General features: G+C 35.8%; 1 protein-coding gene across 2 annotated transcripts in view; it reads left to right on the top strand.

Moving 5' to 3' along the window:
* LOC105196903 (tyrosine-protein kinase transmembrane receptor Ror) overlaps positions 1 to 13,544 on the top strand; it is a 254,193-nt gene that overhangs the window by 197,719 nt on the left and 42,930 nt on the right. For both annotated transcript variants that reach the window (XM_026131531.2, XM_039459057.1), the window contains exon 2: positions 4,930 to 5,023. In XM_026131531.2, coding sequence (XP_025987316.1) covers positions 4,930 to 5,023 — 94 coding nt within the window. The remainder of the gene's footprint in view (positions 1 to 4,929; positions 5,024 to 13,544) is intronic.

Here is a 13,544-nt window from a genome sequence, read left to right on the forward strand (position 1 = left end):
TTCAAACGAATCGCATTACGAAATCCGTTTGCCGTTTTCCGATGCAACGCTGTTGTTCAGCGTAATGAGTATTCCATGAACGTGGAATTATTTAGAGAATTATTTTGTCAGTTGCAATTTTCATTGGTGCTGCCGATGAAAATTGCAATTGACAAAAAGTCAATAAAAAAAGCATTGCGCTATTTTGCAAAGATAAAAGCAATGCACGTTTATATTTTGTTTTCGCAATGCCCGGATATTTTCGATTATGTCAATTTCGCTTTGGATTTACGATACCAATAAAACGGCAATAAAAATAAATGTCAAAAAGAAACTCGTGCGGAGGACGGAAAGTGTACATCTAGATTTTTAATTACATAAATGCCACCACTTTCGATGATTACGGCAAGCACGTCAAAGCGACGAATTTTGCAGCGATTTTCATGTGTGCATGGTAAATCTCATTATATTCGCGATATCATCACCCCCGGTAATTCAAAATGAATCCCGCGTTGACGACATTTGCCAACTGTGGCGTACATACGATGTAAACATAGAATGCACGCGCGGATGCGCAAAATACAGGGAGTTGTGTACTTCCGACAATATGCTGGACTGCATTGGTTAATGTTGCACGTCGATAACGTTTATCAGAAACCCAAAATTATGACGCGAATAGAATTTTCCGATGAAGAATTTTATTTACAAAGGGATCGTAAATTCCTAATAAAACATTCACGATATTTGATAATGCATGACAAAGTGTGTTCATGTTAAACTAGCTCCGCTATACAGGAATATCTTTAAATACATATAAACGATAATTATATATTATACAATTATTTCAATAATAATAAAATAATATTCTGTATAATCATCTCCATAATAACTAAAAAGCGCCTTTATTAATTATTTGCTCAAAAATGCGTCACAAGGTTCAAAGCAGTTTTACATAAAATATGCAGCATGATGTCATATAGCAATTTATTTACAATAAATGTAATAGAGGGAAAGCTTGAGAGTATTATAGACACGAATAATGCAATAAGCGTTTAGAACTCGGCTGTCTTTTGTCTTCGACAATCTACTTGATTTCCTCCGACATCTGCGCGACTATACTATATCTGACAGCCGGTCATCGTTCGCCATTTTTATGGCGCCTACTAATACGTAGGATTGTTACACGGAGTGGGCGCATGACGCGAGGATTCGAGATTACTGCCTTTACGAGTCCTAGGAGAACACTTCTGTCAGCGGCAGCCAGCAGCGGGATTAGTCACTCTCCTCGGTGTCCTGGTGCTACTTTCATATTAGGTGAACCGTCATAGTGGTGGAGAAACGGGAGTGGAGCGAAAGAGTGCAAGAGAAGGCTTTTCTGCAGGCCGCAATCTCGCGGCGACAATTACGCGGCGGTAACGAAACGGCTGCTCAACGCGCTGTAATACCACTGCAACGCTGATACGCGAGATTAAACCATGGCTTGCTTAATCAGAGAAAGGTGGAGAAAGTCTCGTTGAGGTGGATCAAAATGCTAACGTATAGTCTTCGTATTTCAATGTTTTAACAAAATACTAAGATCTCCCCTTCTTGTTAATAATTATATACATGAAAATATAAAATAAGTTATCTTATAAAATTATTCACGAAAAATTCCATTATATGCTATAAAAATATTTCTTGCACCTTTATTAAATAATTAATGAAGAACGATATTTTCGTGTATTTTTTCTCTATTAGTCTTTATAAAAGCTCCATGCTAAAATGGAAACGTGACACAGTTTTAACATTTCCAGTATTGCCAGTAATATTTTTAGTAAAATGTGAATTCTGAAAACTGCATTCGGTATTAAAAATGGACAAAATAGAAGCATATAAATTTCTCTCTGTTGTTTACCACAAGTTTGATTTATAGAGCGCTCTGTCACTGATTGCACGATCGGATATATCTACGTCGATATATCGTGCATCTTCTACATATTTCATATTATTAAAAACGTCACACAGCTTTGTCAATCAATATTACAATCTCGATGTAGAAGTAGAGATGGGAGCTCCACGCCCATCGATATTTGTCATATGCTGCGCGCGCTTTTATTTTACATCGGCCAGAGATTTTTCCGTATTTATTTTGAGTGGATTTTTTATCGTGTGAGCTCGCCGAAAAACTCGCGGCGCGGACGAAATTCGAAGTTAAACGTCACTTTACAATCCGAGCGGGACGCATCGCAGATACACGGTGAATAAAATTCGTATTTTTCCCATATCAATATTTGCAAAACTTCTCTGTATCCGATCAAAATCCCGGCGTCGCAGCCTATCGACGATAAAGCACGTACGGGAGGGGCAACAAGCAAAAAATTTTTTTATCGTTCCAGCGTGATGGACTGTAATCAAATCGATAGTTCGGTGCAACAAGGTTGTAATTTAAAAGCAAATTATTTTTGGAGTGCCCATCAATGTGGCGTGTATGTTTCTTACTAATAAAATATAGTTGCATGTCAGGTAGGACAAGCCAAAAAAATAATTATAGGATTTATGTCTTGCATATTCTCTAGGTCCATATATATTTATTGGAAAATTTTTACACGAGCTCAGTTTTTCATGAAGATTTATCTTCTTTCGGGCAGAAATGTTGTGCAAAGTTATTACTTGCGTGAGAATTTTATATTTTTCAACATTCAACTTTAAAAAAAAAAAAAACAAAATTTATAAATGTTCCATTAAAAAAATAAATTTTTTACAAGCTGCAAATTTTGCTTGAAAATTTTGAGTTATCACATTTTTGCGAGCTATTAATGCGTGTGGCAGGTAAATCAAATTGGTCAATGGATCGAAAAGCAATGCTTGTGGGTAGGAGTTTAAATTTGTTCTTGGCACCCGCCCGGCTGACGTTGCGAGAAATATTGCAGGAGTAGATAATTTACTCGATTATTTAATAGCTTTGGCTTCGGCTACGAGCCAAAGCTTTACACGCACAGCATACTATGAGACGGCACGACGTGTGCTCGGCTGTTGCCAACTTTTGTGAATGGAATTATGATATAACTTTGACAAAATTGCGCTTTTTCGAACTCGTGTTACGGTACATCGTCCAAGTAAGAAGAGCTAGACGCGTTTATTTGTATATATGTGAAAATTAGTAATTAAAAATTTATCGATTATTATAGAAATATCAAATATTGTCAATTATTATTAGCAATTAATATTATCAAAAAGTATCAATTATTATAAAGTCTCTTACTGTAAAAAATTTACTTAATAATATTCTACATTAAACATTGCAAAGTTATATTAATTTATTATAAATATTAATTTACCGTAAAATTATTAAGTATTATTAAGAAATTTAATTTTCTACATTTATAATATTTCATTCATAAAGAAAATTAATACAAAGAAGATATTCTTTGAATTTGTTTCATGCTCTGGAAATATTTGCATATTTGTCAATTACTGACTTTTACAATGTTCAAAGAGTTTTCAGAAAATATGACGCAAACGTAATAGTTTCAGTGTTATTTGCGTCAGCTCTTTAATTATAGTATGCTGAACAACGCCACATGTACCGTCCCAGAATGGGATTCCATATTAAACCTCTTTCGCCGGCAGATTACTCATTACCGCGCTAACAACCTCGGGAACGTGCCGACCTTAATCACGATTCACAAATTAATCTCGCGGCACCGCCGACCGACGGTATCGTTTGTTGACGGCACCGTCTAGCCAAATATATTACCAACTAGTATCCGGAAGACGTGCGAGTAAGTTATGATTGTGTGCATGGAGATTACCCCCTTCGACTTTGGCAAATATATCTGTTGTACTGGTTGTAATTTAATCGGTGGAATGTCGAGAATTCGACACGTTAACCCTCTTGAATTTCCTGTACACAGGAATGCTGGAAAAAAAACGTTAGGCCGACGTGGAAACGATAAAGAGTGAGAACGTTGCTATTATTTTCGGAAAATCGAAGCTCTTAGCTAAGAGAATGCTTTATTAAAGCGCAAATATCGCAATAAAATATAGTCTCATAGTTTTGTTTATAGACTTTAAGTTAATAAATTCTCAATTATAATTAAAATGACTGTGTGCGAATGTATACATTCTTCCAAATATTCCTAGAATTCTTAGGAATGTCTGTATAATATTTGGAAGAATGTATACATTTAGAACGAGATCTTATCTAGTCGAAGAACGATGATCTTTTCTGATTTATGCGAATTTATTACAATAAAATTGATGTACAATTTAGCATCCGAAATTGGCTCTTATTGGCATTATTTCTAAAAGGAGGAATATATTAAAAATGATACAATTATAATATTAAATAACGATAAGGTAGAAAATAGTTCCTTATTCTTTTTCCAATATTTCGTAAAATATTGGCGCTCGGGCAAAATTTGATTATCGTAGCTGGTAATTGAGTGCTATTGAGATCAAATTGACCAGAAATACGCACGAGAATTAATTTAATCATTTAACTTGAGCTTGATCCACTCTCGATTTAACATCAATATTGAATCGATAACGGTTCGTTTCACGACGAACTTCACAAGAAACTGTATAATCTTACCGCAAGAACGTTAATTGCCGTTCTATTAGTACAAGAACTCCAGACTTTATTTAATTTACGATCGTAGTCATTGCAATTGATCACGAAGTAAAAGTTTGTACAAAATCTCAAAAGTTTTGTTTTTCTCTATCAAATTAAACTACCGTATCTGATGGCATAATTTCAAAACGTAATTTTAAAAAATACATTGGAATTTAGCTGGTATTCTTTTCTTTTTTTCACTGATTGAAAGTCATTAAATAAATCTTTATATTCTTATATAAAGTAATAATTTATTACTATTAACGAACGTTTTGATAAGACGTTGAATATTATATCTTCTTATTTTACACATAACTACGATAGATATAAAATTACTAAAAGTTATTTTCTTGCAGGTGGAAATGGCGATGTCGAGGATTCGGATACCGACGTGCAAGACTACAGCACAGACGAGGACTACAACGATGTTTTTGACTCGACCACGAACGGGTGAGTCTCGTATAGTCTGCAACCCCTATCGCCTTATCGTCTTATCGCAGGATTAAATACGAAACACATATCCGTCTAACTAGCGCCGCGCTTAATTAGCAATTAAAATTGCTATTGATCGCGTCTATCCGCGATGATCGAGGACTTCCTGCCTGTGTCCAGGTGAAATTGCCGAGACAAGCAAGAAACTCAAGTAACCGGAGAACCCTTTTTAATTGTGTTATACTTTTACACATACACTCTCTCGCTTGTCTCTAATTTTTTTTTCATGAGAGTTCCTCGTTATTAAAACGGGAAGACGGGATAGGAATACTTCATTGACCGTCAAACCGCGTCAAAGTGTCCTTTATAATCGACTTATAAAGCTCAATGAAAGTGCAAAGACTTTGATATCTGTATCAATATTACATATGCGTAAATTATTACGTATATAAATGTGATTATAATTAATTATCATATTGTAAGTTGCATTTTTATTTATTGTTGTTTAATAAAACAAAATTTATAACATTATTAATATCTTTATGGCATAAAGTAAGAAAATATACATTTATGAGTCGATGAAAATCTAGAATGCAAAAATATTTTTATTTAAATGAAGAATAAGTATTCGTCAGAAGAACATTAAGAAGTACAAGTAATAATGATACTTATTTGAAATTTAGATCGGGAAAATCCAAATTTATTTGATGTCTTTAATATTCCCGAAATCGATCAGGCATCAAAAGTGGTAGGTATGACAAACGCACAAGTAAGAAGAATTATATAAGGGAGACGAAAGACATTTCAGAGATTCGTTTCTGTCGTATGACGGTAAACCGAGACAAGGACAAGGGGGAGAGGAACCCCGCGGGGCTTAATAAGGAAGCGACTTGATTGGTTCGATTCGAAAGCTAATAATGCCACTTCCCCGTGTAGGCAAACCCCGCTTGGAACTGCAAAGGCTGCCGCACGATTAAATTTGAATTCTCTCTGTCCCCCTTTCCACCTCCCTTCCCGCTCTATCTACGAGTAAGCTAATTTGCGAAGGACGCGTCGATAGAGCCAATCGAAATTCCGAGGTTCAAATTTCATATCCGCGTTTTCCCCGGGTACAGTGACTAGCGAAGCAGGGTTCCGACAGGCTTCTCCGCGCCGCGCGCGGTATGAGTTTACAGCGGGATGAAAATATATTCGAAAATTCCCATCTCGGGGAATGTCCCTTCACGCCCGAGATCTCGAGGAGAAAAGTCGCGCAATTTCCGCGCCGCGCGTTGCGACTCGTGCTGCCGCCGCGCCGTACGATTTTCACCCCGCGAGAAGTCGATATCGACGTCCCGTCGCAATAAATCAGTTTTGTCGTTACGCTAGAAAATTTAATATCGAAATCAACGTCGGGCAGAAAGGAAAAGTTCCAAATTTATCGAAGAATGGATACTTCAAATGTCATTCGGTGGTACTAAAAATTCTAATATACTTTTTTAATTTCCTGTGTCAACATTTCTTCCTTCAGAAGAGTCCTTTGTTTGATCAAACATGAAATTTTGCAATTTATACAGTTTGAAACTTCTCTGCAATTTTCTCTTCTCAAGAATTCGACGTCCTGTCGCAATAAATCAATTTTGTTGATCAGAAAATTGAATCTCGAAATCGATATTGCGCAGGAAGGAAAGTGTCCATTTTTCTTAATTAAAAGGTATAAATTATTTTTAAATAATAAACAATCGAAAGTATTCCAATTTCTTATGTTAACTAAATTAATGTTAAACTAAATAACACAATTAAATAATATTTTGTATAACATTTGTTAAATAATATCCTGTAATAATATAAAGACTAAACTAATGTTCTTTTAGATAAAGTCAGCAATTTTATTTCCCGTGCGCAGGAATGACGTGAAAATCGATATACGGAGCACGGATTTATCGTGATATATATTTCAACACGATAATACACTCGTCGTTATTGAAATTACACGCCATATAACGCGTGTGCGACACCTTGCTTCTAAGACAGCGTATATATCTTTGGCCGTTACATAAAATTTATATCTTCCTTTCGCGTACTCGTACTCAAGGAAAATATATTTCAAGGATCTATATACAGTTATATACAATCTCTTAATGCTGCAGAATTTTCACTTATTTTGTGCGCCGATGTTCATGAATTATTATCGTGAATAATATATTTTTTTATAAAACAAGAGAGAGGATTTGAGCGGTAAAAATAATTCGAAAATCGCGACGCGACATTTCTGAAACGTAGTAGTATGAAAAGATGAAATGCTGCATCAGCCAATTAACATAGAATTTATACAAGTAATAAGTGAATTATGATTATATCACAACGTGATATATATCATTGTGAATATATTATTACACTGTTTCGTGTTACCAAATTCAAATTTGATACATGTACAAAATTAAACATAATTCGTGGCATAATTCAATACACTTTGCGTTAAATAATGTTTGACTAAGTATAAAACTGTAATCATCGCGACGATCAATTTTAATCGCATCAACTCGTAGCTATACTATAAAGTTTGCCGTCACGCAACTTTGGCTTTACACTGTGCCCCAAAATATTACATTGACGCGCTTGCACGAGAGAGGCATTAGTTTACATCATTACATCGCGACATAATGACACGGTAATGGGTTCGCCGCGATTGAAATTACGCGTCCTAGTCGATCGGCGGTGACACATTATGGTCGTGATACCAATAGGATGCGGGGCCGCACACGCGACCCACTGTGTGCGCGTTTATGCGTGCATGCGTGCCTTTGTGTATGCGCGTATGCCTATGTACAGTCTCAACATACACTTCTCCAATGCGATCACTATACATTATTCCACCCTAAATGCGGCATAGCTCCATTAATATTGATGCCTCGTTGGCTGTGGGCTTCTACGAGTAGCCACATCTCTATATGGGATGTTAAGCAACAATAGATCTCCATCCTGGAGAAGCCTTTATAATCGTATGATTACGCCGCGGCCGCTTAGGAAAGAATCCAATCCGATCAAGCTGGATTAGAATTTCCGAGGATATATCAAGTTAGGAACACTGATAACGTTCTGATAAAATTTAAATTATCTTGAAAATTACATGCGCGTACGTGTGAGTATAAATGTGAAAATAATTATAAATAATGATACGTAAACATAAACAAAATAAATTGCACAAGGAAAGCCAAGTGTTAATCGATTCGTCTATTAACGATTATTCGTACACGATTCGTGGCGCAAACTTGTACAACCGCAGTATTACCGGTAATCATTAGCGCGATATTGTTTACCTCTAATTTGAATGTAAATGTTACGGCGTGTATTGCTTCCCAACGAACATTGAGTACGCTAATGTTGCAACAACATGTTATTGGCCTGGAAATGACGGCAGCGTTCGATATTCTGTCTGCAATTTTCAATCATGACGTAATAGATCATTATTTATTATATATTATTATAGTAACAAAAATGTGATATAAAATCTAATAAGAACATAATCGACACAAATTGCTCGATTGTCGTTTATAATATTACGTATCAAGCGAAACGATATACAATATCTGACAGGAAATTGCGAAATAAGCTCCGATAGTTCCCTATTTCTATTGCACGTTAAACGTCGGGTATATCCGCCTCCCGTGTTCTGAGTTTTATTTTTAATATAAAAATTCTATCAAACGATACTTAATGTGAAATTGTTGTTATAATTTTCTAAATATTGAAGAAAAATATCGTCAATAAATAATGATATTACTTTTCTTTAGTATTTATAGAGAATTATAACAAAGCGAATATCACAATTATATTCTTATTATAAACATATTAGAGAAAATTTAAAAAACAGTTGTATTTAAGGGAAACAAAGATCACATTGACAGAAAGTAGTGAAAATAATAATGCTGATACAAAGCATCATAAAATTTTTTAATATTTGAATGAGAGTACGCACAGTCCATTACGACTTTCTACTTTACAATTTGTACGTTTCCTTCCCGCATTAACTTTAACTTTCCAAGCAGGCAAGCGGGAAACAAGCTCCGCCACTTAAAACGTTGTCTCCGACATTGGGGGTGCGGGACTAGCTCGTCGTTGAACGGTCGGAGGGCGAGGGGAAGAGGGTGGGTTAAACGTTGCATTATTTATAGAAACCCTGCAACCTCCTAATCTCCGTCTGAGAAGGTCTTCTGCCTTGAAATGGCCAACGAAGAAAGTGACGTAATGCCGTCGGTGCGACGAAGTGTTAACGCTCCCCAACGCGTTTTCCCTACAAATTTTCCACGTCTCTTCCGGAAATCTCTAGAGATTACATCTTACCTTAATACCGTATTCCGCATTTCAATCCTGTGATATTTAATTATGTAAGATTTTTGTAATGTGACGAAGTTATTTAAAACGCAATAAAGAATCTCTTTATTTTCTCATATATTTTTTCCTTATAAATAATTTTATCTCCTTTATTTTCAGTCTGCACAAATTAATTACTTAAAAAAGATTGAAATTTATTTAGATTTGCCCTTTTAGTTGCATCTAATTGCATATAAAAGCATCTCTGCCTTGTCTTAATTTCATTTTTTATAAAAAAGAATCTTTTACTCTCTATATGTTCAGTATATGTATTATGTTTTTTAAATCCGCAAAATCCAAATTCCAAGTTGAACATAGAATTTTGAATTTGTTACAGCGGACTATTGATTGAAATTTTATCGATGCATCCAAGTTGATTGCGCTGAGTTGATATACGAATGCCCAACATGTTCGTGCAACAATCTCTTGCGTATAGAGTAAATATAACGTATATACATACACTACAAGGGACCGGACCGCGTAATTAGCGGAGTCGTATATGCCATTATATATCGCGAATACACGTCATGGGTGTTCTGTAAATCCCTTTGTCCATCTTTGTCGTCACCGCCCTCCGCCGTAGGGTAGAAGCAAACTGTATATTTACTCCGATATTAATTATTTCCAGTCACGATCAATTAGTGTTCAAAATCCGATCAACTGTGAATGTTTCTATAATTAAGTCTTGTCAAGCAAAGCGTATCATTATGTCATAAAAATTTTGACGCTCCGATAGTAGCGATCATATGAAATACATATTGATCGTGATATCTAATTATTACCCGACATTAAATAGCAGTAGAGATAATCAGCAAATATACAATCGACCACTTACGAAAGATATATTTCAATCAATATCATTCACATTAATTTAATATTATAATTTTATTTCATTCTTAATTATTTCTATATATCTAATTAATGAAATTAAGCTATTCAGAAATGAAATAAAGTAATATCTTTTGTAGAATTTTCTGTGTGTACTCTCATTCAAATATTAAAAAATTTTATGATGCTTTATATCAGCGTTATCATTTTCACTACTTTTTATCAATGTGATCTTCCATTAAATACAACTGTATTTTAAATTTTCTCTAATATGTTTATAATACAAAGATAAAGTAAAAAAAAGTTTATTTCACAATTATATATTTTATAAAAGTTTAATAGAAAAATATTATGTCTCCAGCAAGCTTCACAAATAAATACTGCAAAATTACTTGTGCAGTAAATAACAATTTTTAAATATGTAAATCTTGCGTTTCATTTCAAACAATAAAATTTTATTTTATATATTATTTTACGTAGATGTACAATAATCTTCTTGATTCATAAAGCTTCTAAAGATTTTAATCCTGCTCAGCACGTGACCGTATGTAGTCACCTCCTAGAATTTTTTTCGCGTTATGACACTATGACGAGACAGCGCGACAAAAATGTCGTCGTGATGGGCCGATAGATAAGAGTGCAGCGTCGCGTTTACGTACGTAAATGTATGCAGTTTTGCGTATATATCGCGCGTCACACCGAGTTAAGAATGCACGCGCGTGTCATCGCGTGCAGCGCGCCGAAAGTGGAAAGGGCACGTCTCGCTTCAACCGACTGATAAACGCGGTGTCCGCTTCAAAATGCATAGAATTACTTTACATGGCGAGTAGATAAAGCGCAGTCAACTGGCGCGGTGTGCAACGCCACAGGCGGTGTACGTATTTTCATCTTGCCCGTCTACACGCCGCGCTAATTTCATACGCACCACCCGGCGTCGAAAGCTGCGAGCCACGGTTGTGACACACGTCGCCGTTGATTTTTATGCAATTTGCGCTGGCGCATTTATGCACAACGAGCTGCACTGTCAAGTTCCCAGTTTTTAACGCATCCCAAAAATCAAATCCTTTCACTATATTTAATTAGGCATTCAGAGCAAATTTTTTAGAGAATTTCCAAATTTACATTTGGTGCAGAATAAGGTATAGAAAATACATCAGAATAAAATTTCATGTCAAAAGTTCTCCTTGAAAAAAATGGCGAAGAAATTATAATAACATCAGAAATTATAATAACATAATAATCCTGATTGTTGGATAGAAGCATTTCTTATTTTTAAGAACGCGAATAGTTGTTTTGAATAATTGCATAAGCATTAGAATTTCTCACTTAATAACGGAGATAATAAGGATAGCCGAAATGCTTACAGTGGCCATAATACTACCTTGAGCTTTATTTAATTAAATGTATCTTATACGTGTGCATTTGTAAAGTTTCATTTAGAAGTTACATACTTTATACATATCGCGACTTAAACAAATTTTTATAGACTTTCGTGGCGATTATCCATCTCCCAGCTACTCTGGCAAATGTTTGCGTACCCACATTGTTTCGCCGCGAACTTCCTGGCAGGCCTATACCACCACGATGACTTACTGATCATAGCTTGATTTATATTCAATAACCAGCGGTAAACGCGGGGTTAGTTACCCCCCATATCCACGTGCAATCACGTCCTGCCACGTGCAAACGTGGCTGATGGTACGTACACAGACGTTTCTCACGTCCGTGTATCTAAGGGCTACGCATTCGTCTGTCCGCACACATACACGGTACACACTTCTTGCCAACTTGCACGCACACAAGCGGCAATGTAAACTCGATGATTGGCCCTCTGCGGAAGGATAGGGTCACCCTACCGTCCTGTTCCTCCGTTTGTGTTCCTTCGCATATCAGCCATCGCTCGAATTCGCAGGGAGAACGGCCACCGAGCAAGCAAAATTTAATGGAGAGCTGCCTATGAAGGATCTTTTTTCTTCAACCTAATTATTTGCAGTAAAACGTAAATCAGATTAACGAGAGTCAGTAAAGTTCTATGAGTAATAATCGACTAGAGTAATTTAAAAAATAGATAGGAAAAATTTAGAAACGCGTAATATTTATTTGAATGAGTAGAGAAGTCTCGGCAACTGCATTGAGCTCCACGATCGTATTTCAATTTACTCTATGATAAAAAATTATGCATGTAATTAAAATACATAAATAATGTTACGATGAAAATCACTCAAAGAAATACCTTGCTGAGCATTTTTCTTAAATTGAAATCATTCCCCCTTTTTTTATTTGTAAAATTTTATATTTATAGTATTTATATTTATTATTTAAATATAATTGTTTAATTAATGCAAAATTTTATTTAAACTAAATATATGTAAACCTCGCATGGTATTTTCCACTGGTATCACCGACTATCCGCATTCCACTAAGCGTGTATTTGTAATAAATATCTTTTTCGAATTTATCTCCATTTTCCCGTGTTACACAATAATATCAAAGTACAAAGGCAACTGCGGATAATAACCGCTTCTCATCGCCATCGTATGAACGTGTTGGCACTCGAACGGCGCGTATCTCTCGTTACAACGGTACGTCGTAACATTACGGCTGTCGGCGGCCGGGAACATCGCCGCGTGAAATGCGGCTGCATCGGCGACATAATTAAAGTCGCCCTTTGTCCCGCGTGCGCATTTCGCTTGAATTATTCTCGTGACTTTCAGGAATTCAGTAAGAGAAAGCGCGGAAGCGCCGCCGGGCCGTATCTTCGCGCGAATATACGGGATTAAAAAAATGTGCAGTGCACATTTCTGAAAAAGTGCGCTCCGCTAAATGTGTCTCGCGACACCGTACATCAAATCACTGGTGATAAGAAAAACTTGGCGAGATACGCTTTTACTTTTATGGACGGGATGAGAGTGAGAAAAGAGGATAAAATTCGCATACAATTTGCGTATTAAATGTATTGGGATTTAATTTATTGCATTCATGGAGTATTCGAGTCGTTCCTTTATAGATTGATATTCACCGAAGTGTAAGCGCGGTTATCAAATTGCTTCTACTCGCCGGAAGCTGCAATTGATTGCAACATCCACGTCTCTGAAGTGCGTTGAGTTGATATCAACATCTTGGTATCACGATTATCGCATCAAGCATGCATGAAGTCATATCCCCTGAGGATACACGACAGGATTTGTGAAATTAGCACGACATTTTATTAACGCAAAAAGAAAGACCTGAACTCTAACTATATATTTTTATAAAGAACTCCGGAATGTTCCTCCGGAATGTACTAGGCTATAATTATTATTATTATTATTTTTTTTAACAAAATGTGTCAGCTTTACAGATCCGAATTTTTATGTTC

This window comes from Solenopsis invicta, chromosome 16 (genome assembly GCF_016802725.1).
Source record: "Solenopsis invicta isolate M01_SB chromosome 16, UNIL_Sinv_3.0, whole genome shotgun sequence".
Taxonomy (NCBI): Eukaryota; Metazoa; Arthropoda; class Insecta; order Hymenoptera; family Formicidae; genus Solenopsis; species Solenopsis invicta.